The sequence below is a fragment of the Podarcis liolepis genome (assembly GCF_965112155.1).
Source record: "Podarcis liolepis genome assembly, chromosome: 5".
Lineage (NCBI taxonomy): Eukaryota > Metazoa > Chordata > Lepidosauria > Squamata > Lacertidae > Podarcis > Podarcis liolepis.
Genome location: NC_139556.1, coordinates 95,915,617 through 95,942,831, shown reverse-complemented (window position 1 = coordinate 95,942,831; position 27,215 = coordinate 95,915,617). Strand labels below are relative to the sequence as shown.

General features: G+C 47.1%; 2 protein-coding genes across 7 annotated transcripts in view; both read left to right on the top strand.

Moving 5' to 3' along the window:
• Nucleotides 1-27,215, top strand: part of THPO (thrombopoietin) — a 305,395-nt gene that overhangs the window by 49,841 nt on the left and 228,339 nt on the right. The window lies entirely within an intron of this gene.
• FAM131A (family with sequence similarity 131 member A) overlaps nucleotides 1-27,215 on the top strand; it is a 56,964-nt gene that overhangs the window by 9,002 nt on the left and 20,747 nt on the right. For 3 of the 6 annotated variants that reach the window (XM_083504478.1, XM_083504477.1, XM_083504481.1), the window contains exons 2-3: nucleotides 8,838-8,977; nucleotides 24,441-24,534. In XM_083504478.1, the coding sequence (XP_083360604.1) occupies nucleotides 8,838-8,977; nucleotides 24,441-24,534 (234 nt within the window). Of the gene's footprint in view, nucleotides 1-8,837; nucleotides 8,978-16,171; nucleotides 16,295-24,440; nucleotides 24,535-27,215 lie in introns of those variants that run through there. The other 3 variants (XM_083504482.1, XM_083504480.1, XM_083504479.1) reach the window with 2 other exon arrangements.

Here is a 27,215-nt window from a genome sequence, read left to right as displayed (position 1 = left end):
TCAGCTGATTGATTTCCCAGGCACATTTGAATAAATGTGTGTACAAGTAAAAACAATAGTTCTGAAGCAGAAAGCATACCTTATTTTTTTTAATGTTGTGTGTGATATGTGTTGTCTTAGCAGGAGCACATCCTTTCTGGATGTAAGAGAATGAGGCATGACTCTTTAAAGATGCTTTTTGCCTTCTGCATTTTCCTATACGTGCCCATAAGTACTCATTTTAATCTGCTGCCTCATTAACCAGGGTAGGGTTGGTTGTTTTTTAAAAAAAAACAATGCGACCTTCTGCTGTGTTACTGGAAGTTAGTCTCCCTGCATTCAAAAGGGGTTGAGCATGCCAGGGGTTGCAGCCCTGGCCAATCAGAAGTTAATAGACTGCAGCACAAGTCTTTTTTTATTATTATTAATCTGCGCCATTGAAATGCAATCCCTGTCATTTCCAGGTAGAATTGGCAATGTGTCCTGCCTGGAGCCCTGGAGAGCAGCTGCTGGTCAGTGTAGTCAGGGGTCAGCAAACTTTTTCAGCAGGGAGCCAGTACACTGTCCCTCAGACCTTGTGGGGGGCCGGACTGTATTTTTTTGGGGGGGGGAATGAATGAATTCCTATGCCCCACAAATAACCCAGAGATGCATTTTAAATAAAAGGACACATTCTACTTATGTAAAAACCGTCCACAGGCCGGATTTAGAAGGCGATTGGGCCGGATCTGGCCCCTGAGCCTTAGTTTGCCTACCCATGGTGTAGATAGTACTGAACTGGATGTACCAATGATCTGACTCAATGTAAGGCAGCTTCCTCTCTTCCTGCCTTAAGCTCCTTTCTGGGCTCTGGGCAGGGCAAGCGTTTTCACTCCCCTTTGCTAGCTCAGGGTACCCTCCCCATTTTGTGTCTCATCTATTTCTGGCAGCGAAAGGTGACATTGACACCCCTGTTTTTTGGCACTGCTGCAGTTTCAGCAGGACCCGGCCCTCCGGACTGTCCTTCTCATTGTTCATCAGAAATCTTTGCCTCCTGTCCCTTGCCAATGCTGACGGCAGCCCCGGGACCGGGACCAGTGATTGCTGCCCCGGCTCTCAATTGATGCTGAGTCCCCGGTTAAAAAAACTTTGACACACATTATTTGATTTGTGTGTGTGTTTAATGTCTCAAAGTGGGAGGGAGAGAATCTGTGCTATTTCTGCGGAAGCTGCTGGCACCCGCCACCCCCCGGCATGATGGCAGCACGCTCGGAAATTAATGGCTCGCCTGTTAGGAACGCAGTGTCCCTTTCATGGAAGGGAGACTCACACTGCCGGATGCAGTCTCTTCTTGGAAGGAAATCCTGGCTAGATTCACACATCCTCCCTTCCTCCTTTTCTGCCCCTCTCTCTCCATCTCTTCCCTCCCCACTGACACAAAGTCTGTTTCAGTCTGTGTGCACATTACCATCCACTCTGGGACCAGTGCGCTCCCAATACTGCTGACTGTAGAATCCGCATTCCCCACAATGCAGAACTGGCTCGTAGTTCCTTGATAAATGCTGTTTGATGCTTTCCCCACTCAATCCAGTTTCCAACTGGTTTGAATCATAAGCTATACTCATTTCACTGTTCAAAGATCCTCCTATTTTCCAGGGACAGTCCCAGATTTACAGAAGCCATCCCGGTTTCGGATTTGATCCCAGAATGCTCCTGTTTTCCTTAGGATGTCCCTATTTTCATTGGATAAATGTTGGAGGGTATGGAATTACCTGACCCCCGAGGCATCTGAAGGCAGCCCTCTATAAGAAAGTTTTAAATGTTTGATGTTTTATTATGTTTTTATATATATTGGAAGCTGTTCGAGTGACTAGAGAAACTCAGTCAGATGAATGGAGTATAAATAGTAAAATGATGATGTTGATGTTGATGATGATGATAGAATGTCCCTATTTTCATCAGAGAAATGTTGGAAGGTATGGGTTCAGCTAAGGTGTGTACACTTGAGAAAGCCATTGCACATGTGCAGATGACTGCTTCATGAATAGGAGTTGTTGGGGGTTTGTAGGTGAAGGAAAAACCAAACTGGTAACGTCCCCACTCCCTTTCTGGAGTATGGGAAATGACCTAGCAACAAATGACCTTTTAAGCCTCTAATGTGTACCTAGCCTTAGTTTCCATAGAATCCCTGAGCCAGAGGGACCAGCCTCCCTTTCCCACGACAGTGACGATGCACAGCAAATGCTGCGTTTTGCAGGAACTTTGCCCCATTTATAGTCAGTAGATATTCAAGGCTGCTTTGCATGTTCCATAGTTTGCATGCTATATTGCAAGAAGTTCTTTGGCCTGCGTTCATTCATGCATTATCTCAGCAGTATGCTTTTCGCATATCCCAGGAACCGAAACCACATGGGAACATCTCTCTGCTTAGTTAACCATGAGCACAAAACAGTATCTATGTGATTTGGGCTGAATTTCACTTGTAAGTTTTATTGACTGGAAGGGAACTGGTTTCCACTATCCCTTGCTTAGGAGCTGAGCAACACTGTGAAGACCCTTGCATGTGTATTATTGGGGGTTGACTGTACCACTTCAGGATGCAAATGTGTGTGTGTGTGTGTGTGTGTGTGTGAGAGAGAGAGAGAGAGAGAGAGAGAGAGAGAGAGAGAGAGAGAATGATTATGTTCATTGATCACACTTCCTACAAAAGTATAGGAATGTAGGAAGTTGCCTTATACCAAATCAGACCACTGGTCCATGTAGCTCAGTATTGCTTACACTGACCGGCAGCATCTCTCCAGGGTTTCAGGAAGAGGCTTTTCTCAGGCCTACTTAGAGATGCTGGAAACTGAACCAGAGATCTTCTTCATGAATAACAGCTGCTCTGTCACTGAGCCACGTCCCTTCTCTCAAAATCAGCAAGGCAGGGGGGGGAAAGCTAGCTTTGAACGTTCCCTTTGACTACTTTTGTATGCATAGTGATCCTTTAAAAAAACAACACCCCATGACAACAACATTTGTGTGTGTGTAAATGTTCATATTCAAGCATTTGTTCCATCTCCCTGGAGGTTGAAGGGATACAATCCATCAAGAGCTGTACCACGTAATTCTGTAGTAGATCATGTACATCAGCAGACAGGCTGGAGACAGACTGTAGTTTGTGAATTTAAAAATCCAGACGATGGCAATGCCTTTTATTAGGCCAGCCGGAATGTCACAGAGGAAGTGCGCAAGCCTTCGGGTTCTCCAGAACTCTTCATCAGGCTTGATGCTGCTGCACAGAGCAAGAGGAAGGGCAGAGGAAAAGAGTTGGCGATGCCTCGGAGCCGGTGGCTGGTCAGAGGCTTAAGACGCAGCAAGGAGGAGCCAGCAGCAGACATTGAAAGGAGGATCCGTGAGGTGCTATGCAGGTCTCATTGCACCTAACACTGCAGCAGAGGGAAAAAGGAAAACATACCCTCATGTTTGAAAAAATAAAAACAAAGTATTATATGTTCCTTTCCTACTCCGTGGCAGTGTTAGGTGCATAGAACCTCACAGAGCCCCTTTTCAATGTCTGCAACCTGCTCCCACATCCCATCTAAAGGCTCTGACCAGAGGCAGACCCCAAGCCAACTTCCCTCCCCCCAGCTTTGCTCTGGCCTGATGAAGAGACCCGTGGACCTGAAAGCTTTGCACATTATTCTGGGTTGGCCTAATAAAGGTATTGCCCTCATCAGTGGCAGACATTGGGCTTTCACATTTTGGAGGCACCCTGTCTGATGCCAAAATTCTGCACCCCCCTCCTCCTCACACCTTCCATTCTATATCATTGTTGCATTTCCAGATAATTTTTATTGGTGTTCATGTAAATATAAGGTCCAGTGGTGCATTCTTGCTAAGTTTCATATGCCGTACACCGTATGCAAGCAATATGTTAATTTATGCAATGTTGATTCGAGTATCCTCTCCGACAACCTCTTGGCTCAGTGCCCAGTGTGGGTGAACCCATCATTCTCCCCGAAATCCACCTTTGCCCTCTTTCTGTATTTAGAATTATATCTTATGGGCAGGACTTTACTTTCATTTTTAACAGAGCTTGAAAGTTTGAAGTGATTTGAGAGAGGTTTCTTTTTCATGGGGGTGGGGTGGGGAAGCAGTGCAGACGTTCGCACACACAGTTTATTTTGCCCCGAGGTCACTTTGCGGTGTTTTCAAACAATATGGAAACTGCCTAGAGGCAGGAGTGGCAGGTGTATACACACCACAAGCAACAATCGCCTTTTAAAACAGCCTTCTACGCGCTGAAAAATACTATTCATAGCACTAAAAAAACCCACTATGCTATCTCAAGTATAAATAGGTACGTGTGGGCAAGTATACGCTGGTAGAAGTATTTCGAGTGAGTAACTTTTGTGGCATTAATTTCAATTCTTATTGAAGGGGTCCAGAGGATTCTAAGGATGTTTCCAGATGGGGGCTGAATATTGTTGTTAAAATATTGCAAACAGGTCATTGGCAAAACATAGCTATTCTTTAAATTCTTGCATTTTCCCTGGGGAGAAAATGAATTAAATAGGGGAGGGGGAATATGACTGTCATCTTGATGATGGCAACAGACATTGTGTGGAATCTGCAGAAAAACAACAACAGCCCCCCCCCCCACAACCTTGCATTAAAGAGGAGCAGGGCTCGCACAATGAACTGGAAGCACCATAAATCTCAGCTAGATGGGCAGGGAGAAGTCATTTCTGCATTGGGACTGTGGCAGAAGCAGGCACATGCAGCCCCGTGGAGAGTCACAGATCCTCCTGCTGCACGCAGGGATCTGCAGGAGAGCTGGCATGCAGTGGCTAAGACCGGCCAGAGCCTTGCTCTCAGGCTTGCGATAACAGGTGGACCCAACAGGCAGCTCAAGTGAGGGCCATGAAACAATTATTATTAGTGGAACGAGCTGCAGCCCAGCAGCTACCTAAGCATTTTTGTTATGGGATGCATGCACTGTTCCCATGAATGCTGACTGCTACAGAATTCTAGACAATCTGGGAGCAACAAATCCTAGCCTCTCTTTCTCCATGGGGAGTGTGGCGCACACATACCCACTTGGGTCCTTTAGCGGTATATTCTGCTGTAGTCAGGGACTGTTGTTTTCACGGAGGGGGACGGGCACAGATAGAATGGAATAGCCGGGACCCTGAACAGCAGCCCTCTCCACTGCAACGTTTTGTTGCAGGTACCACTTTTGTGAATCACAGGGCTGGACTGACTCAGCGGTCACTCTGACTTTCTTCGCCAGCTGCCAACCAGGCTGTCTTTGAGACCTTGCCAGAAAGGGTATGCTAGGCACCCGCAACTCCTGTCATTTACCCTCAGCCAGAAGTCCACATTTTCTGAAAGTGGAGGGCTATCGTTTGGAGGAGAACACCACCACCTGATTCTCCTGGAGAGAGAGAGAGAGTGTGTGGCATTGGTGCCCGGGGGAAAACCTGGCAGCGCTCAGAGGCGGGAGGTGTGGATGTGTGTATCCTGTTCCTTTTGCTTGCTTAGGAGAGGCAGGCTGGCAGACACTTTCCCTTGGCTTTATACTCTGCGACTCTACACATCTCCCGACAAGCTCCTTTAGCAGTCCCCGAAGACTGAATGCAGTTCCTGGCACACAGCCCCATGCAGCCAGCCACTGTCTGCAGGGCTCCTTCGGAAAGCCCCAGGAAAGAAATCCGAGCAGCAGCAGAATAATGGAGCAGAGGAGAAACTTAATTTCTGCTTCCCCTGGCAGGTGAAAGCAGCCTAGGGAGCTAGGAGAGGTGTGGGGTCAGCTGGTAGCCCCCCACTCCATTCCTGGCAGGAGCTGCAGAAAACAGAGGAGAGAGGGAGCAGCTTAGTGGTAAAGGATCTGCCTTGCAAGCCAAAAGGTTCCGGGTTCAATCCCCCAGCATCTCCAGAAATCCCAGAGAGCCGGTGTCAGCCAGTGTAGACTATACTGAGCAAGATGCACCAGTGGTTTGACTCAGCGTCAGACAAGTTTGCCCTGGGTCCTGGTAGGATGCAGTTAACCACAATGGGTGGCGTCTGCTGTTGGGCATACTCAGAGCAGACTCATTAAAACCAGAGGACTTTAGGTATGAAGGCTGATTTATCTCTAGCTAGCTTGCTGGTTCATCTAGTTCAGGGCCCCCCAAACTTGGGCCACCAGCTGTTGTTGGACTACAACTCCCATCATCAAGTGGCCATGGATGATGGGAATTGTAGTCCAAAAACAGCTGGAGACCCAAGTTTGAGAAGCCCTGGTCTAGTCTAAATGGTGTTGGACTCCAGCTCCCAATAGCCCTAGTCAGCATGGCCAGCGGTCAGGGATGATGAGCTTTGTAGTCCACCAAAATATCCAGAGGGCTACAGATTCCCCACATGTGCTCTGTTCTATGCTAAATGGCAGAAGCTCTCCAAGGATTCACACAGCGCCATCTTTGAGATACCACGGAGTGGAACTGGGACCTTTTTCTGAGTGCAAAGCAGATACTATACCACTGAGCCACAGTCATTCCCTGCAAGCAACTTGTTGATTTAGTTCCAATGGGTTGACTCTGCATATGACATGCATTTAAAGCACATCAAAAATGTGTTTAAAATACCTTCCTCCCTTCAGAGAATCTTGGGAACTATAGTTCATTAAGGGGGCTGGGAATTGTAGCTCAGCGAGGGGGAAACTGCCATTGCCAGGGTTCTTTGGCAGACGTTGTGAGCTTTAAATGTGCATGGGATGTGCTTTGAATGTGTGATGCGGCTCTAAAACCTTACAGTTATTCCAGTGAGAAAACAGAGGAATTAAATTCTGGTAGCAAAACCTTTCATCTGGAAGCCAACATGCTTTGCTCTAGGCAGTTAATATCTGCTTTTATCCGTTGCTATAACAGATGTATTTTTCCAGTTGTATTTTATTAAATATCAAAAAATTCACATATATATATTCCAATACATAACTTTTTTGTTTTGTTTTGTCTACTTCCCACCCCTTTTTCCATGGTGTTTTTTTACTTCTCCCCCTTGCTTCACCCTATCTTCTGTCTTTTATACCATAACAATGATACAATAACTTCTAATTCCTTCTGTTGCTCATAGTTCAAATCCTGATTGCGAATTCATTGTACTATAACATTTCTTTAGACAGTCCAAAAAAAGAAAAAAGCTTCCATTCTTCCACAAAACAATCGTCTTTAGGTTCTCCTACTTTAGCTGTTACCTTTGGCAATTCCGCATAATAGTCAATCACATTACTTATCCATTCCTTTTTGGTGCGAAGTTGCTATAACACAGGTGAAAATAGATCTAGGATGGGTACGGGGAACTTCAGAGCTGTGGGCCATATGTGGCCCTCCAGGGTGCTCCATGTGGCCCTTGGGTCCCTCTCAAGGTTGTGCCATTTCCTGGCATTGCTTTGCACCTTCCTTGACTGCAGCTTTGCCTGGCTTCAGGGAGTCCTTCCACTCTGACAATGCTACTTGCTTTCTTGAATGGAAAATAGAGAGGGGATTGTGAGTGGAAATCTGCCTATTTCACCGAACTGAAATGTGCATTCCTTCCTTCTCCCAATCTTGTTCTTGGCTCTGCCTGCCACGGCCATGTGGCCCCTGAAAGATTACCCAGAAGCAGAATGTAGCCCTCGAGTTGCAAATGTTTCCCCACCGTTGATACAGAATGTGCCTGTGGATTGCGACTGGGGGAGGGGGGGAGAGAGACAGACTTCACGGTTTGTCCAGGCTTCAAAATTCAGGCTTTTTGTCAGAACTGGAATCAGTGTGGTATGCGCTGTGGTCTAAACCACTGAGCCTCTTGGCCTTGCTGATCAGAAGGTCAGCGGTTCAAATCCGTGTGAAGGGGTGAGCTCTCATTGCTCTGTCCCATCTCCTGCCAACCTAGCAGTTCAAAAGCATACCAGTGCAAGTAGACATATAGGTACCACTGTGGTGGGAAGGTAAATGGTATTTCTGTGCACTCTGGCTTCCATCACAGTGTTCCGTTGTGCCAGAAGCGGTTTAGTCATGCTGGCCACATGACCTGGAAAGCTGTCTGTGGACAAACACAGGCTCCCTTGGCCTGAAAGCGAGATGAGTGCCGCAATCCCATAGTCGCCTTTGACTGGACTCAACCGTCCAGGGGTACTTTACCTTTTCTACCTTTACCTTAAATAAAGACTAGGCATGTGAGAGTTCAGATCCCTCCCCTCAGCTGAGAGCATGATCTGGAGGCAGTCACTGTCTCTCAGGCTAGCCTTCCCACGTAGGGTTATTGTAGGGAAATCCACTTGGAACTCCTTGGGGGAAGCGTGGAATGAAAACGAAGCAGGTGCTTGGAATCCAAAGGCAACCAAATGCCCATGGAAAGCTCACAAGTGGGGCATAGTCATTGCCCTTCTCTTGTTGCCCATCTGCAGCTGGTCTTCAGGGTCAAAGATCCTGGATATGCCATGAAGCCAGCTACCCACCACTAGGGTCACGTCCATACACATAAAGCACTCTTTCCCCACTGTAAACAGTCAAGGCTTCCTCTGGAGAATGCTGGGAACTGTAGTGCCGAGAGACCCCTCACAGAACTGCAACTCCCAGCACCCTCAACAAACTACAGTTCCCAGCATTCTTGGGGGGGGGGCGGGGAGCCACGACTGTGAAAGTGGTATAAGAATGCTTTCAATGTGTGTCGTGTGGATGTGACCACAGTCCTCTGGCCCTCTTTGAAAGCCCATGCCTGCTGCCACAATCTCACAGCCAGGGGGTGGTTCCATGAACGGATGATGTGCTGTGCAATGTGACGAGGCTGCTTTATGGTTGCAAAAGGGAGACCGCCTGCTTTTGCTCACTCCTTCTTGTTCCCCGGAGGTTGACCTCACTCTCTGCTCTCCCCTGCAGTGGCTGTGGACACTACTTTGCACGTGGAGTGGACCGAGGCGAAGTCCCTGCCCGCCCTCTCGCCCCTGGGCCACACCCGGACCTCCCTAGTGCGCAGGCTGGTTCGCCAAAGCTCTGTGGACAGCCAGGATTCTCTCGAGGTGCCCTTTTTCATCACTCTGCTTCTAGGCTGGCAGGACTGCGGGGGGAGATGGATGTTGCTGCAGCAACAGCCTTAAGGTGCATGTAGCTTAAGCTGGCGCATGGTGGGAGCTCCTGCGTGGCACGGGGGCGGGAAAGAAGGGAGACTTGTGTGCTATTGGTCCATTGGTTCTGCGCTTGTCAGCTCCAGCCTCCCCCAACCTGATGTTCTCCACTGGTTTGGGACTACAACTCCCATCAGTGCCAGGGTTGATGGGAGTTGTAGTACATTTCGGTTGCCCTTTTCTGAACATTTTCCAGCTCTACAATATCCCTTCTGAGGTCCTGTGACCTTAACTGTGCTCTGCATTCCAAGTATGGCTGTAGAACTATAGATTTGTATAACATTATTACAATACTGGAGGTTTCGTGTTCACTCCCTTTCGTAACAATCCCTAGCACGTAATTCACCTTTCCCAAAGCCACTGAGTACCAGTATATTATTTAGCATTCGTATTGTACCAGTAATGACCACAGTGTTCCACACTGAAAACAGGTCCCTGCCTTGAGCAGCTTACACTCTCAAGCTTTTCCAAAGGGGAAGCGTCTATCAGAGGGGAGGAAGACAGGATGAGGGTAACAGGGGAAAGATACAGGCTCAGTTCTGTTGTGTTTCATGCACAGCAAAACAGGGTGATGTGTGTGTGAATGCACAAAATAAGGAATGTGACAATTGAACTTGTTGGGATGGATTTGGAGGGTAGGAGAGGCTCTATTATTTATTAATTAGCCTTCCTCTTATTCACTTGAGCAAGATTAGTGTTTAGTTTAGCAGAGTTAAAAATATATCATCCTTTGCGGTATTAACATGGAAACCGGAGACAAAGCTGCATGGCTTTGTATAATTATCCAGGATGCCTTTGGCAGTCTGGATTCTCCCTTTTTTATCCCTCTAAACAAAATAACCACACAGAAGTCCTTAATGTAAGGATATAAAAATATTGTTTACTTACATAAAGCTGCAGACTCAGTTCAAGCAGAAAATAGCAATGAAGTAAGGCAGGCAAGAAAACAGGGCGGAGGTACCAGTGGAAGGAGGCATGTTCAGTTTTGCTTTATACCCAGCAAAACTGTTGTATGCATATGTAAAATAAGGAGGGAGAAGGTTGACTTACCTTGCTTCTGATGGCAAAGCCCTTCAGAATTCATATTTGAGAATCAGGTAGGTAGCCGTGTTGGTCTGATGCAGTCGAAATATATATAAAAATTAAAGAATTGTCCAGTAGCACCTTAGAGACCAACTAAGTTTGTTCTTGGTATAAGCTTTCGTATGCATGCACACTTCTTCAGATATGTGCATGCACATGAAAGCTTATACCAGGGACAAACTTAGTTGGTCTCTAAGGTGCTACTGGACAATTCTTTAATTTTTTAATATATTTTATATTTGAGAAGTCGATGGTTTCAGTAGGATGAGGTTTCTGCCTCTCCCCACCCCCCACTCACCTGCCTAGCTTCTGCATTTTTACCAGAAGCAAATTATGACGGAAATTCAACTGGTGCAGCCTGACCAGGACATGAGATGCATTGATAGGCAAAGGTAAAGCTGTTGAATTCTTAAATTTTACTTTCCTTTCTGTTGCTGGTTTTGTTTGACCTTGATAGGGCAGTTGCTTAAAGGTGCAGAGCATCTGTCAGGAAGAAAAGTCGCCCACCCTGCCCAATGCAGTCAGCTGTTAAAGATCAGGCCATTAAGGCAGTGTTTCCCAACCGGTGTTCCGCGGCACACTAGTGTGCCGTGAGACACCGGCTGGTGTGCCGTGGGAGGGAGGCGGGCGAGTCGGGCAGCGAGAGGCGGCGGCGGCGAGGATCCGCGTCGAGCCGGGGGCGGCTCCGCGGTGCTGGTGCCGAGCGGCGGGGCAGTGCGCGCAAAAGGGAGGAGCGCGAGACAGCGGAGGAGGAGGAGGCCGGCATGTCCGGGCAGCAGCAGCAACAGCAGCAGCAGCAACTCCCGGCGACGGCTCCTCCTCCGCCCGCTATTGCCGCCACCACCACAACAGCCGCCGCCGCCTCAGCTGCCGCCGTCCCTCAGTCCCTCGCTCTGCTGCCTCCTCCCACCCCGGCAAGGGGAAGGGAAAAAACTTTCACTTTTGTGCGTCCCTCCCGGCGTGACGCTGCACGCTGACGTCACGGGGCGGGGCTTTAATGGTGGTGTGCCGCGAGATTTTTTCCCGGTAAACAGGTGTGCCGTTGCCCAAAAACGTTTGGGAAACACTGCATTAAGGAATCTCATCTCTCATCCTGCATTTCCTACTCCCTGGGAGCTGTCCCTGTCTGACTTTAGCAGCTTCAGGGTTTTTTACACACTCCAGGGGGGGCCTTCTTTCAAATGCTGGGATTAATTCAATTACCTCGCCCCGGGTGGTCCCTGCTCCTAGCATTCTAACTAAATGGCTAATAAGTCGAAAGCAGTAGGTCTCTGATTTGGCCTGGCCAGAATTATGACTTTTCCAATGACTTGCTCACAAGGGAGCCAGGAAGCACCAAGGGTTGTCAACTGACCAAAGCAAACCCCTGACTGGCCTGCTCCTACGCCTATTAACAGCAGCTTGGTCTGCAGGCACTGGCAAAGCTTTTCACAGCACGGAGCATGGAAACCTGTAAATACTCACAGCGGGTGGCACTGTGGGTTAAACCACAGAGCCTAGGACTTGCCAATCAGAAGGTTGGCAGTTTGAATCCCCACGATGGGGTGAGCTCCCGTTGTTCGGTCCCTGCTCCTGCCAACCTAGCAGTTCGAAAGCACATTAAGTGCAAGTAGGTAAATAGGTACCGCTCCAGCGGGAAGGTAAACGACGTTTCCGTGTGCTGCTCTGGTTCGCCAGAAGTGGCTTAGTCATACTGGCCACATGACCCGGAAGCTGTATGCCAGCTCCCTTGGCCAATAAAGCGAGATGACTGCTGCAACCCCAGAGTCGGCCATGACCGGACATAATGGTCAGGTCTTCTTACAACCAAGTGCAGCAGGTGGCCCTGGCTGTCCATTTCCTCCTCCCTTGCAGAACTCAGCAGGGAAGAGGATGGGAGAGAAAGCAAGAATTAGCTGGCTTTCTCTGTCTTCCAGCTCCTTGGGTACCAGCTGCCACTGCTGGAGATGCTCAAAGCTGAAGGAGGGATCTGTGCTCTATCCACTGTGTTTTGGTAGTTTGATGGTCCATTGGGTGTGTGTGTGTGTTTCAGATGAATATCCGCAGGGTTGGATTTAAGATTGCTGTTTCAGCAGTGAGAGGGTACTCCTGAATCCTGCAAAACAGGGGTGGCTACCCTGTGACCCTTTATATGTTGTTGGACCCCGCTTTGTCTTTCTGAATGGCTCCGCCCTGCTTCTTAGTGGGGCAGAGCATCCTGTTAGAAAGGAGCCATCCCTTTGCTCCATGTCTCTTGGAGGCCCCAGAGAAAGGGAGCCCCAATCTTGGATTTGCTCCTCGGGTACTATGACAACACCCTCGAACAACAGCGCAGATGCCGTGTGCCTGAAAATGGCAGGTTTTATAAGCCAGCCGGTTTTGTTATTGTTTCCCTGGCAGTGCTGCTCAGAGTGCAGGTGGGGGTGCTTTCCAGAAGGCACCAGGAAAAATAATAATGCAAGAATGGCAAGACCTGTGTGGCTGCTACCGTGCAGCCAAGTCCCACCAAATGCTGCAGAGATGGGCTCTAAGGCTGTGCTGCTAATCGGGTAGCATCCAAGCAGCCTGCTTGGAGAGAGCAACTGCGTCCCCAAGACTGGGTTTCTTTCACCTTTTTCTCTCTCGCCATGCAAATGTCACCCGTTTTCCCACAGAACAGCCCCAAAGCAAGTGACCTGTTCTGAAGGACAAGCCAGCTGTTGGTCTGCAGTCAGGATGACTTTATGGGAAGTGGCTTAAACCTCGTCTAAGTTCTCAGGAGGTGAGAAAACGAGCCCAGGTGCTGGTTGGTGAAAGTGGGGCAAAAGAGCCATGGGGCTTTCTGCCTGGCCCTTAGCCACACACACCCTCGCCCCAGGCCACACCCCTCAACAAGTCCCGCACCACACCATCCCTATTGTTTTTGCCTGGCTGTGTCGTCAAACTGATTATGCCTCTTGCTCATCCGCACAGAGGATGCGTTGCTCTCTCTGTGTGTGGACTCAGCTATACAGCTGCAAATAAAACGTTTTAAATGTGTTGTGAAGTGCAATACACATATGTGACACTAGATGGCAATAGTGAGCTATGCCAAACTCAATGTATTTTTCAAAGTTTTTTTTTTTTAAAAAAATAGTATTTTCACAGCGTTTTTTATATGTGTGTATCCACCTGTGTGTGTGTAGAAACTAATTTCACCAAAGTAAAATTAACATTCATTGCACTGCCAACTTTAGCCTCTGGCTCCAACACCACTGGCATATGGCACTTGCAAGATTGCCCAGAAAGAAATGCAACCCACAGGCTGAAGTAAATGTGTCCGCCCCCTTGTAGAACCTTAGATCACATGGGAAACATGTCTCTGTGCCCATGTAAATACACCCCCAATACCCAAGCAAGTGTATGGTCCCTATAACTGTTCCTTTAAACAACAGTAGGATAGCAACAATGTTCAGGCGATCAAGTTAGTTGCAGCAATGAAAAGCGTCACCTCAGCTGATGATTTCTACATATCAAAGCTCTCTTAATAGCACAGGAGCAGCCTAGGGGTGGATCTACATACAGGGGGAAAGACCCTATAAATCAGTCAGAAATAAATCATAATAACAAAAAAAAGGACTATTGAAAATCTCAAATAATTTATTTTTGCTCTCCATCGCCATCTGGTGTTGCATGTTTGTAACACATTCAAAACGCTGGGTTTTTTTAAACTAATGTAGCTGAGTCCAAGGTTGCTGCTTTTTTTCTAGGTTGCTGGAAATCCTACCAGGCCAGTATCTAGAACTGCCAGCATATTTGGGCGGAGGGTGGTGTGTGTGTGGCTGGGGAAACCCAGCCAGATGGGCGGGGTATAAATAATAAATTGTTGTTGTTGTTGTTGTTGTTGTTGTTATTTGTATGGGAGGAGAGAACCAAGCCCGGTTGCCAGAATGTTTTGTATAAAAGCCAGAATATTGCAATTATTGCCAGAATGTTCTGAACAACAGTGAGAGCTTTTGCATGAAATTTAACTGTAAAATTGGTGGAACTCCTTGCTGCAGGAGGTTGGGCTGTGTCCCCATCCCCCTTGAGGCCCTGTATTTTGACACCTCTTTAACAATGTTGCAGAGGGGGGGGGGTTGGTAGTGGTGGCAGCTATCTGTTGCTTGAGTGGGAAAGCAAGGCTTTCTATTGTGTTAATTTTTCCTCTACTGCTTCATTTTTGTTCCGCTGTAATAATTTTTTATGGTTATTGTTTGGACTGTGTTTTATTAATGACGTGAGTCACCATGAACGCTCCCTTAAGAGCCGAAACGGCTGGATAGAAATAGCTATTTATTTGCTTGTTTGTTTACTTGCAGATCTGATCCTCTGCTCTTTAGTATACGCCCAGCGAAAGAGTGCCGGCGATACTAAAAGGATAAAATAACTTAGAATGTGAACGCCAGATTGCAGTAGAAAAATCTCTTTAGGAAAATTGTTTTTAAATTGGGTGTGCATTTGCTGCCTGCAGGGCACCCCAAGTCGTGTGCCTGAGCTCAGCCCAAGAGCACCATTTCACATGCCCGGCTTTGACAGACTGCAGAGTGCATGGGTTCGGGTTTTCCAGAGACACCCTGCAAATGCGGCAGAAGGCAAATCCTTTGTGGGGAGAAAGTCCTTGGTTCAATTTCTTAAACGTCCAGTTAAACATATTGTGGTATCGATGAAAGTGCCTGAGACTTTGAAGCATGGTTGCAGCTTCAAGTAGACATAAAGGACTCAGTGTTTCTCAAACTTGGGTGGGTCTGTCCTGTTGGACTACAACTCCCATCATCCCTAGCTAGCAGGACCAGTGGTCATGGATGATGGAAGTTGTAGTCCAACAACAGCCAGAGAACCCAGTTTGAGAAACACTGAGCTAGAATCTAGTGAACATGGATAGTTCCTACTGCAGGATGAATGCGCTACACAGGGAAGTTGACGTAAGGCAGGCGTGGGGGACCTTTGATGCCCCCCCCAACATATATTTTTGCCATCAAAACATCCATAATCCTGACCATTTATTTCATGAAGTTTATATACATACTGCATGATTGTAAAAAGAAGCCCTCAAAGCAGTTATGGCTGGGTGAACTGGTCCCAATTGTCCTTGCTGGCTGAGGCTGATGGGAGCAAGACGTCCAGCAACATAATGGAGAACAACAGATTCCCCATCCCTGTGCGGCGTAATGGTTAGAGCAGAGCATTCCAAACTTTTCATGTCGGTGACACATTTCTTAGACCTGCACCATTTTGCGACACAGCAATTTAGTTTTACTAGCAAACCAGAGCTTAAACTAACCCCTTTCCAGTGGGGAGTGTTTGCATGACACACCGACACACTGCAGCTGGCACACTAACGTGTTGCGACACACAGTTTAGAAAGCTCTGGGTTAGAATGTTGGATTGGATCTGGGAGAGCAGGGTTCGAATCCCCACTCAGCCACTGCTCAGTTTACTGGGGTGACCTTGGGCCAACCACCATCTCTTCGCCTAACCTACCTCACAGGGTTGTTGTGAGGATCAGATGGGGAGGAGGAGAACCATATACGCTGCCTTGAGCTCATTGGAAGAAAAAGGTGGGATAGAAATGAAATAAAAAATAAAGAAAGAATTCCTGGCAGACACCTTAAATGCAACAGATGCCTGATTCTTAAATGGGGTTTCTCCCAGGACCAGAGCCTTGGACCCATGACTGGACGCTGCTCTGTAGATGAACATTCCTTGCCCACAGAAAGCTAGCCTGTCGGTGAGCCTTCATCCTGATATGCTAGCTTTCTGTCTGAGAGGATTTTCAAAAAAAGAGTGCTATGGTGCAGCAGCAGAGCATTCAGCCATACACAGGGCGCCCCCAGTTTGCAGCCTAACTGTGGAGAACGAGCCCCAAGCCCCTATCCCCTTGACCCCCTCCCTTCCTCCCCACACAGCCCCGAGCTCCTGCGATGGCCTCTCTCTCTGGCTGGCTCGTTATACTACGTCTCGTGCTGCGCTGACGTCAGTACAAAGCCAGGCCTGTATCCTGGGAGAAATCAGTCCATGGTGACTGGTTGCCATGGAAATGCACCTCGTTGCAAGCTACAAGTCCAGAACCGCTTCGGAAGGAGCCCCTGGCGGTGCCTGCGAGCCGCTGGCGCTGATGCCGGGCCAGGAGGGAGAAGCCGGAAGGGGCAGGTAAGTCCTCTAGGAGGGTCACTCTTCCCTTGCAGAAGGACAGGCCAGGATCTGGCTCCAGGAAGGCTTTTCTTCTGTGCAGGAGGGACTTGGGGAGAAGGGAGGATGGAGCCTGCAAATAAACCTACATGCAGCCATGGGAATAGGGTCCAAAGTGCAGGGCATCCCCCTTGCTTTTCCCTGCTGCGCATATAGGCATGTGCTGTGGGGACGGACAGCCGATTAAACATTTCTCGTAGCAACTTCTGCACACCTTATCAGCTGTCTCCCTGCGCTGCACCTGTTGCCTTGCGCAACCCCTCATCCTGAAGACGTTTCCATGATGTGCTGCTGCTGACCTCCCTGCGGGCTGGGAATGGGCCCTGCGTGCGAACTTTGCCCCATTTGTCGTGCACGAGAAGGCGTTGTGTGCTTGTGCATGTGTGTGCGAGGCCCAGCTTCACAACTCCACAAAGCCATCATTTATGTAGCGTTTGGGGCTTTGCGTCCTACTTCGTAATTAATTTTTTTGAATAGTTAATGTCGTTCTTGTAGCTTTCACTTATTTATCAGACGCTACCGGGAGATCTTTATGTGACGGGGCAGGCGAAAAATGCCTCAGAAGCTAGGTAAATAATAGATTGTGCCGTTTCCTGGGTAAGGGGTTCTTTTTTAAAGATGTGGTGATGGTACAGATGGATGAATAGATCTCCTGTCCGCTTCATTTTTATTTGATCCAGATTGGGTGTGTGTTCTCCAAATGAAAATTCTCCTTGCAGGGACCGTTTTCCTTGTAGACATGTATGGGAGTTTTTTTCCAAATAGAAGAGGGGACAATTTTCATTTGTAAGATGGCACAGCACGAAAGGGTTTAAATCCCTTTAGGAAGAGTTGCGGGTCAGTGGCAGAAAACCAGTCCCTGGTTCAACCCCCAATATCTTCAGGTAAGGCTAGGAGTGTCCCCTGTCTGGAATCCTGGTGAGCCACTGCCTGTCAGTGTATACTGGATCTAGACACATCAAAGAAGTGTTTCAGTTAAAGGCATTGCAAACTTTGTATGAGAAATCGGGTTAGCCAAACCGGAACTCCACATCGCCATCTGGTGCCACAGTGTTAGAATGCATAAACAACGCATATAAAGCGTTCTTTCATTTGCCGGTGTAGCTGAGTCCCACCAGATGTTGCTGAACTACAACTCCCACTGTCCCTGGCCATTGATCACACTTGCAGGGGCTGATGGGAGATGCAGTCCAGCAAAAGCTGGAGGAGCATACTCTGTGTAGACAATATTGAACTAGATGGACCAAAGTTATGACTCGGCCACTGTGAGAACAGGATGCTGACCCAGGTCGGCCATTAGCCTGACCCAGCAGGCTCTTCTGCTCTCATGGTATAAGGCATGGGTAGGCAAACTCAGGCCCGGGGGCCGGATCCAGCCCAATCGCCTTCTAAATCTGGCCCGCGGTCCGGGAATCAGCGTGTTTTTACATGAGTAGAATGTGTGCTTTTATTTAAAATGCATCTCTGGGTTATTTGTGGGGCAGAGGAATTCATTCATTATTATTATTTCAAAATATAGTCCGGCCCCCGACAAGGTCTGAGGGACCGTGAACCGGCCCCCTGCTGAAAAAGTTTGCTGACCTGGTATAAGGAAACTTCCTAGGTTGCTTTCCCCAGCATTCCTGATCTGGATCAACTCTCCCTCTGGCTGCAAAGTTTAATCAGACCTGAAAGCTTTTTATTTATGCATCACAGTTCTCATGTCTAGCTTGTCTCTTACGTTCAAGCACACGGCTGTTGGTTAGAGGAGGAGAACCATCAAGTATTTTGTATGTTGAAAACTGGGAGGAAATGAGTAGTAAGAAATTGTAAGTCAGTTTGTGAGCACTTAGAAAAGGATGCTGTGATTACTAAAACCCAGCATGGGTTTCTCAAAAACAAGTCATGCCAGATAAATCTCGTTTCTTTTCTTGATAGAGTTACAAGCTTGGTGGATCAGGGGAACGCTGTAGGCGTAGTGTATCTCTATTTCAGTAAGGCTTTTGACAAAGCCCCCTCCCCATGATATTCTTGTGGAAGAGCTGGTAAAATGTCGAGTGGACGAGGTAGCTGTTAAGCAGGTTTGTAGTGGATTGACTGACCGAATGCAAAGAGTGCTCACTCACAGTTCCTCATAATCCTGGGGGAAAGTGACAAGAGGGGTGGCTGCAGGGTTCTTCCCTGGCACCGTTGTTGTTCCTCATCTTTATAAGCAACTTGGATGAAGGAATTCAGGGGATGCTCATGAAATTTGCGGATGACACCAAATTGGGAAGGGTAGCTAATGCCGCAGAAGGCAGCTGTCTGTAGCGTTTGCACCCTATTCTGTTCTTTTGCTACAGATTATTAAGGCACTCTTGTCTTATGGGTTTGAGCTGACCCAAACCTTGGTTCCACAAGTTTCAACCCCTGAGCTGTTCTTCCCAGACAGAGGGTGGGCACACAAGAGAGAGATGCACGGCTTAGCTTCATTTTTGCTAAGCCTTCTCTGCACCGCTGCAGACGCTTCTTCCAGGGCCCGTGTGTCAAGATACTTTAATGACTGAAGCATTACCCATTATTGTGCTTTCTGTTTTCCCCTTCCATCATCCTCAATCGTTCTGCCACACACAAAGAGAGAGTAGGTGTCTTGTTTCCGTTGCGGTCCCTGATAAAAATCATCACAGTGCCTTGTGCATTATACCCAGCTGCCTCTCCACCCCAGGGACTGGCAGCTTGGCAGGTACAAACACGGAGCACCTCGGCTCCTTTCCTTGCCACTTTCTGCACATCAAGCTGAGCAGCCACCCACTCCATCTTCTTGGGCTGCTTTGAAACAGCAGGGTGCTTATACGCAGGAAGGGATCCATCCCTAGTTCAGTTCTGTGAACATCATGCTGTAATTTATCCTTCCCTCTCCTCTCCTCTCCTCTCCTCTCCTCTCCTCTCCTCTCCTGGCCCTCCTTCTGTTGTCCTCTCCATTGTCAAAATTTAAATCGTAATCTACCCGGGGTCAGGGACCTGTCATTTTTTTTTTTTAAACTTATGCAACTCTCCAAAGAGACATGTACAGTGATATTATTAAGTTGTGGCAGTGTGGAGTGTTGTTCTCTTGACATCTTCAGCCACTCCATTCCATTCCCCCTTGTCACTGATTTTCCATTCTCTCTCACACCACCCCTCGCAGTCAGGAAGAATTCTGTGCCCTCTGAGCATGCTTAGTCCTAAATGGACTGTTAAGGATCCCCCCTTCCCCTATTTTGGGGTTGGGTGTGAAAGTGTGGGATGGGCACACTGGTGGCGCTGACTCCCATCTACATGAAAATCTTGGATTTTGTCACCGATTGTTACGGACAGTTCTTGCATCGGTGCCTGGAGTAATTTTTTGGGCAGAGGGCAGTCCAGACTCAGAGGCAGGAGAGGAAAGGGGCCAGCTGACACAGATGAGGCAGCCTGCTGAAGAATCCAGGGGATCCGTCTCTCCTGCTGTGACCAGCTCCCCTCTCCCCTGGTCTCCCAGAACACACAGAGAAATGAAGAGGGCAGAGCAAGGAGAGACTAGAGGACAGAGCCTTAGGCTGCTGGGGAAGGAACCGAGGGAGGAGACTTAGGCAGCACTGGGAAGTCAGGGACCTTCAGTCCTATCAACGTCTTCATTGGGGCCAGACCAACTGGGAGGAGCTGCTGTGACCACTAGGCCTGCTTGTGTGCAAGTGTCATTTGCAGCCTGCTGCAACTCATGCATTCTTTACCTGCTGTTGCAAATCATTCATGAAAATGGATCCTTATGTGAGCCTCTTCGAAATCAAGAAGGCGCAAAGGGTCTCATCGTGATCAGGGAGCCAAACCCTGGGTAGATCCAGGCTTCTCTAACTGGGTTGCATAAACCAACAGTGTCAACAAGGGATTTTGCACACTGCGGTGAAATATATGATCAATAGGTGGATAATCATTAATGGGAAGTTGACACATGTGATGAAAAATGTTTTGAACATTGCCCAGGCAATATGCATTGCCCTCAAGCAGAGAATATGCACAGGGACTAATCAGTCTGCACACAGCCAGATTGAGACTCTCCATTTGTGCACATTGCTCTCTGGGGTCACTTGTCCATGGATTAAATGGGCAGTGGGTTAAGTCTCCTGACCGTGCTCTGAGCGCATCCCCATTCTCCCCTCTTGCATGTGAAGGTGTGCTGGTGTCTATTTACCTTTTCCACTCAGCTAAACCATTAAGCCTCTTGGGCTTGCCGATCGGAAGGCTGGCGGTTCGAATCCCTGTGACGGGATGAGCTCCCTTTGCTCTATCCCAGCTTCTGCCAACCTAGCATTTCAAAAGCATACCAGTGCAAGTAGATAAATAGGTTACCTTTACCTTTGCCTAACCATAACACATATTTTGGCTGGCTGGTCAACTTTTGTTAAACTGATCCATGATAAACTTTCAGTGAGTGTGCCTGGAATTAACAGAAGAAACTCAAAGATCCTTAATCACTAGCGAAATCTTTTTCCTGATTGCCTTCAGAAGGAGCAGAGGTTCCCAGAGTGGGTGGTACTGTCCCCTGGTGGGTATTGAGATTATCTAGAGGGTGCTAAGAGGCAAGGGAGCAGCAGGGGGGCAATAAGGGTTTGGATGACTATTGAAATTTGAGAAGCTGCTAACTTTGGATCGAGTTCATCAGTTTACTTGAACTTATTAAACTAAGTAGTTAGCAGTGCAACTGAGTAAGAACAGTAAAGAGCTGTTTAACAGTGGAATGGTCTCCCTCAGGAAGTTGTGGACGTGGACTCTCCATCCTTGGAGAGGTTTTTTAATGTATTTTTAAAAAAGATTTTCTTGATTTACAAAGGTATATGCAATGTCTCTCTCTCGTATTTTTTTCTCCATGTAACCTTTTTTTTTTTTTTACAAATCTGTTTCATTTGTTGAGACATTAGGAAGAATAGGGGGAAAGAGGTGGAGGGGGGGAAGAGATGGGTCGGGTGGAGTTGGGTGGTGATGTTTCTATTTTACTTAATATATGTGGGGTTTTGTGTCAGCGTTGCTTGTGCAGGTTCTCTGCTGTTCACTTGTGTCCCTTTGGTGGTGAGAGAGGTTGGGGCTGGCCTATCGTGTGGTTATTCATTTGTGGTTGGCTGTGGTGGTCTTTGTTTTCATGTCTGAGTGGGGTGGGTGGGTGTTTTGGATCAGGTTAGCCATACTGATTTGTATGCTATTGGTGGATTCTTGTTGTTGTCTTGTTGGGCTGTGTATGTTATAAAGGGAGCCATACTGGGGTGAAGGCGTCTTCTTCTATTTGTCCCATTGTCAGTTTCAGTTTATTGGCTATTTTTTCTAGTAGAGCTGTTTCCTGTACTATTTGGTACCATTGGTCCATGCTTACTCCTGACAGGTCTCTACAGTGTCTGGTTATGGTGTTTCTGGCTGCTGAGAGTAGGTGGGTTATGACTTCCTTGTGGTGTGAGTGGGCATTATTGTCTTGGAAGATGTTTAGTAGAGCCAATTCTGGGGTGATTTCTAATTTCCTTGGAGGTTTTTAAGCAGAGTTTGGATGGCCATCGGTCATGGACGTTTTTAGCTGAGATTCCTGCATTGCAGGGGGTTGGACTAGATGACCCTGGGGTCCCCCCCAGCTCTACAATTCTATGGTTCTGTGATTGTTACTATTTTGAGTTTTAGAATCACAGAATTGGGAGGAACCCCACGGGTCATGTAGTCTAACCCCCTGCAATGCAGGGATCTCAAGACACAGTCCCTCCATCCAATTTGAAATCATGTTTTGTGTATTCTTCCTTAGTGGGTAGTGCAAATAGCTATCTTGAATAATGCCCTTTATCGTGGAGGGCAGGAGGCACTGGGAATGAGTTTATGGAGTTGCGGGGAGGGGGGTGGCTAGAAAAAGTCTGGGAATCACTGCTTCAGAACTTCTTGGCTGGGTTTGAGAGGCAGAGAGAGGGAGCCTAGAGCGCCTAACTTCTGGCTGACCAGCTTAGTGCCCTCTAGATGTTTCAGTTGGACTAAATGACCCTCAGGGACCCCTTCCAATTCTAGGATTCTAATTCCCATCAGCCGCAGCCAATGTGGCCAATGATAAGGAATGATGGGAGATAATAATAAAAAAATAATAATACATTTTTATTTATACCCCACCCTCCCTGGCCAGAGTCAGGCTCAGGACGGCTAACACCAATAAAATTACAATAAAACATAATGGGGGGAGGGAACAAACCAACAAAAAACCCAGTTTATTAAAATATGGGTTAAAAGACAATTTAAAATGCAGCCTCATTTAAATAGTAGCCCATAAATCAAAACCATAAGGGTCAGACTGAGTCCAAACCAAAGGCCAGGTGGAACAGCTCTGTCTTGCAGGCCCTGCGGAAAGATGCCAAGTCCTGCAGTGCCCTAGTCTCTTGTTACAGAGCGTTCCACCAAGTCGGGGCCAGTACTGTAAAGGCCCTGGCCCTAGTTGAGAGCAATCTAACCACCTTGCGACCTGGGACCTCCAAAGGCTTGTCATTTGTGGACCTTAAGGTCCTTCGCGGGGCATGCCAGGAGAGGCAGTCCCGTAGTTCAGAACATCCAGAGAGCAGCATTTAGGCTATCCTTGGTCTAAGCTGGAGTTAGCTGAAACTGGGTGGGCAGCCTTGTGGAGGGGCTGCAACAGCTGTTCCCTGGAGATCTGTTGAGTGTAGGAGCCCGTTCACTTTCAGTAAGCTGCGCGTGTACATCTGTATATTGATATTACAAAAACAGCTTAAGTCTCACAGGGCTCTTCTGATCTAAATGAAACGAAACCCTGTTAACCCTGCCACTGTGGATCGTCTCAGGGAAGTGAAGCGGGCGCAGGACTATATATTCAGATTTATGTATTTTAAACAGGGTTACAACCTTTAAGCAGTTTAATTAATAGATTAATCAATTAAAGCTTCAATTGGTGAATTAATCAAGGCTCTGCTTTGCTTAGCAAAGGCAGTTTTTAATCAATGGAGCCAAGGGTTCACAACATGTTTATTTATTTCTCCTTGTGCTATTCTGGTGCGCCCCTGTAGGAAGTATGGGCGAGGTTTCGGTCCTTAATCTGTTGATCAATCAGCTAAAGTGATTAATCAGCATCTTTCTTTTGTAATTGGTTGGTCCACTTGGTATTGAATGTGGCTCATAAATACAATTAGCAGCTGACCCAAATAAACAAAATCAGGACCAGGTCAAGTTCTGATTTGGGGACTTTTTCTTTGGGGCTGTTGCTGAACCAACATTTCTTTTTTTAAAAAATCCAAAGATGTACACTTTAGGCAAACAGGAAACTTTTGCACTGGACTGCACCCCTACTTCCTGGTACCCTGGATGCGTGTGGTGCTGTGGTCTAAACCACTGAGCCTCTTGGTTTGGCGGTTCAAATCCCAGTGACGGGGTGAGCTCCTGTTGCTCTGTCCCAGCTTCTGCCAACCTAGTAATTCAGAAAGCACACCAGTGCAAGTAGATAAATAGGTGCCGTGGTAGCAGGAAGGTAAATGGCGTTTCCATGCGCTGTGGCTTCTATCATGGTGTTCTGTTGCACCAGATGCGGTTTAGTCCTGCTGGCCACATGACAAAAGCCAGCTCCTTCGGCCTGAAAGCAAGATGAGCACCACAACCCCATAGTCACCTTTGACTAAACTTAACCGTCCAGGGGTCCTTTACTCTTTTTTTTAAAGCCACCCCACCCCCCAGAGTATTCTGGCTCCACCCCCAAGGTCCACCCAGCTACCAGAATTTTTTATTTCCGGAGTTGTTGGTGAGGCTTAGTCCAGTGGTTCTCAAACTACCTCTCTCTGCAGACCAGTCTGAAATTGCTAGTGGTCTTGCCAGGCCACTTAATGGTTTTTCTGCTTGCCATTGATTTTTCTGCAAATTGCAATGCACTGAGCTAGATGCTGCATGATATTTAACTGTATTTTTATTGCTGCTTTTATTTTTTACGCATTGCATTTTGTTGTATAACAGTTTGAATTCCGTAGAATGTCCTCCTTCAGCTCTATGGAAAAACGAACCACGCTATACACAGACGCACAGGGAGGGTCACACACACACACATACCCTACAACTAGACATCTGTCTGAGCCCTTTTTGAGGCAACCTCTGACCTCACTGTCCTTTTCTCTTGAAGGTAAATGTTGAAGACACTGTCGAAATGTTACCCAAGTCCCGGCGAGCGCTCACCATCCAGGAAATCGCGGCCCTTGCCCGGTCCTCATTGCACGGTAAGTGACTAGGAATGGAGTTTGAGGAGAGTGTCTCCATTTCTGGGGGGAACAACAGCACTGGGCCTCATTTCAGTCACTGTATGCTCTGTATTTCTTTCCCAGTGGAAGCTCAGAGCAACTAGCAGCATCCAAGCAACAATAAGGCAAGAGTAAAACTCATTGAATCCTACTGGCTCAACTTTCCTACTTGATGTGCTGCTTCCAGGTGTCTTGTTTACTGAGCACCCATCCTGATTTGTTTACAGGGAGATTACACAACTAAGCAAGCACAATCCTATGCTTTAAAGAGTATTTCCCTGTCACTTTTCTTACTGCAAAAACACTATTTTTTTTGGGGGGGGGGGAGTGGATTTTTAGCGCAAGATGTCCCAATCCACTATAGCTGTGCTAAACTGAATTTGACGGCATGTTATTGAATCCTACTTGAAAATAGAGACATACTGTGGATACACAGTGTACATTTAAAGCACATTTCATTCCCAGAGAATCCTGGAAACTGTAGTGTACAGTTCCCAGCACCCTTAACAGATTAGAGTTCCCAGGGTTCTTGGGGTGGGGTGGAGATGTGCTTTAAATATATGTTGTGTACACTGCCAAAGTCTCAGTTGCAATAATTGGACAGCCAGTACAACCTTGAATTAAGACTGTCTTGTGGCTTGTGAGTAAGAAAGTCCCAGCCCTTTGGCTTTCAAATACAGTGGTACCTTGGTTCTCAAACTTAATCTGTTCCAGAAGTCTGTTCCGAAACCAAAGCGTTCCAAAACCAAGGCGTGCTTTCCCATAGAAAGTAATGCAAAATGGATTCATCCATTCCAGACTTTAAAAAAAACCTCTAAAACAGCAATTTAACATGAATTTTCCTCTCTAACGAGACCATTGATCCATAAAATGAAAGCAATAATCAATGTACTGTACTATAAAATAAATAAGACAGTATTGTAGATGATAAAAATTTAAATTATTATTTTTTACTTACCTGCACTGGTGATAGTCATTGTTTGGATGGGGAGCTTTTATCTATTTCCGCAGTCACAGAATCACTCACTCAATCAATCAATCAATCAATCAGTAGCTGAACTGGGTTCCACACATTCACTAAAAGAAATTAACTGAAAAAGCCTTGAAAACAAAAATACAAAATAAATAGCAAAAACTAAAGTGTCGAACTTAATCCCTTCTGGAAGCTCATTTACTTCCGAAATGTTCGAAAACCAAGGCGCAGCTTCTGATTGGTGCAGGCACCCCGGAAACAATAGCTGACAGCCACATCGGATGGTCAGCTTCCCAAAAACATTCGAAAACCAGAACACTTACTTCCGGGTTTTCGGCATTTGGGACCCAAGGGGTTTGAGAAGCAAGGTACCACTGTAATAAAATACGTTGCCTGCTTTTGATCTGCCTCCCCACAGCAGCCCAAGCTGAAATGAGAGGAGGATTAGCATGAAGGAGTGAGCTGGGGTCTCCTCCAGCATGGCTCCCTTGGGTTATTTTAGAAGTTAACGTGGGCAGAAGCCCTATGCAATAATTAGAATGAAAAGCTCCCTTATCTCACCACAGTAATATGCAGATTAGATCCAAAATTAAATCTGTACTGGATTGCGGGGAATGTTGCCAATATAATTGCCGGCCTCCATGGTGAAATGTACATTGTAGTTGCAACTCCTTGGCTGTACACCCCTCCTTGAAATGACTCTGTGCCACAATTTGTCTTGAAAAGAGACTTCTATGGGCTAAAGAAAGTTTATTTCAAGCCAAGTTTCAGCAGGGGGATGGGCCATGGAAGGCCTCTGCAGACAGACACACGTCAGGAGACCCATGAGATAAGGAGTGAGATTCTCCCACTCCTCCCACCCTGCTCTCCTGCAGGTACTCAAGGCAGGAGGAGTTCTCTGTTTGTCTCCCTTGTCTATTGGATGATCATATATCTTACCTTACATGGTACAGTCCTCAATTTGACGGGCAAAAAGAAAGAATGCTAAGGAGCGAGACTTCCTGAGCATGCAAACAGCTCACATGGTCACCTTCTTCCCCACGATGGTGAGATGCATTGCATTTCTGTTTAAATCAATGTCAGGAACCTATACAAATCTACATCCTATTTTATTTGGTAATGCATTTCCTCTTTTGTTTTGCAATAACCTACTTGTCAATGGTCCTATGTCAATCAAGGCCACAAACACATGGGCCACCATCAATTTGTTACCCTTAAGGTTGCCGCAGGAGATTTTTCCTTGTTTTTGCGGCAACACATTCAAAATGGCTGCCTTCCTAGCTCCCTTCATTTTTCCGGAGTCTGCTTTTGGCTGCGTGATTTCCCCCGGCAGTTATTTTCCTGCCTTGAAGACAGCCCAGAGGCACATTGGCACTTTAATGATATTGTCATTGTTTTTACTAAGAATGCAAATTTTCTTAAAATTGTACCACCCATCTTCTGACCCCCCAGGAAACCCTTTCTGCATAGATTGGTTTGCCATGGATGGATTCATCTGCCAAGACTCCAGAGTCCCTGTACCTTCTTCTTCTTCTTCTTTTTAGCATTCTGGAACATGGTCTAATTTCAGTTAATACTGAATAACTAGTTAATACTGGAGGATAAACAGAGGTGTTAGGCCTACTTGTTTGCCCCCCCCATTTGAGAGGCCTCCTACAATGTGCCCATACTCTCCCATGTGCGAACA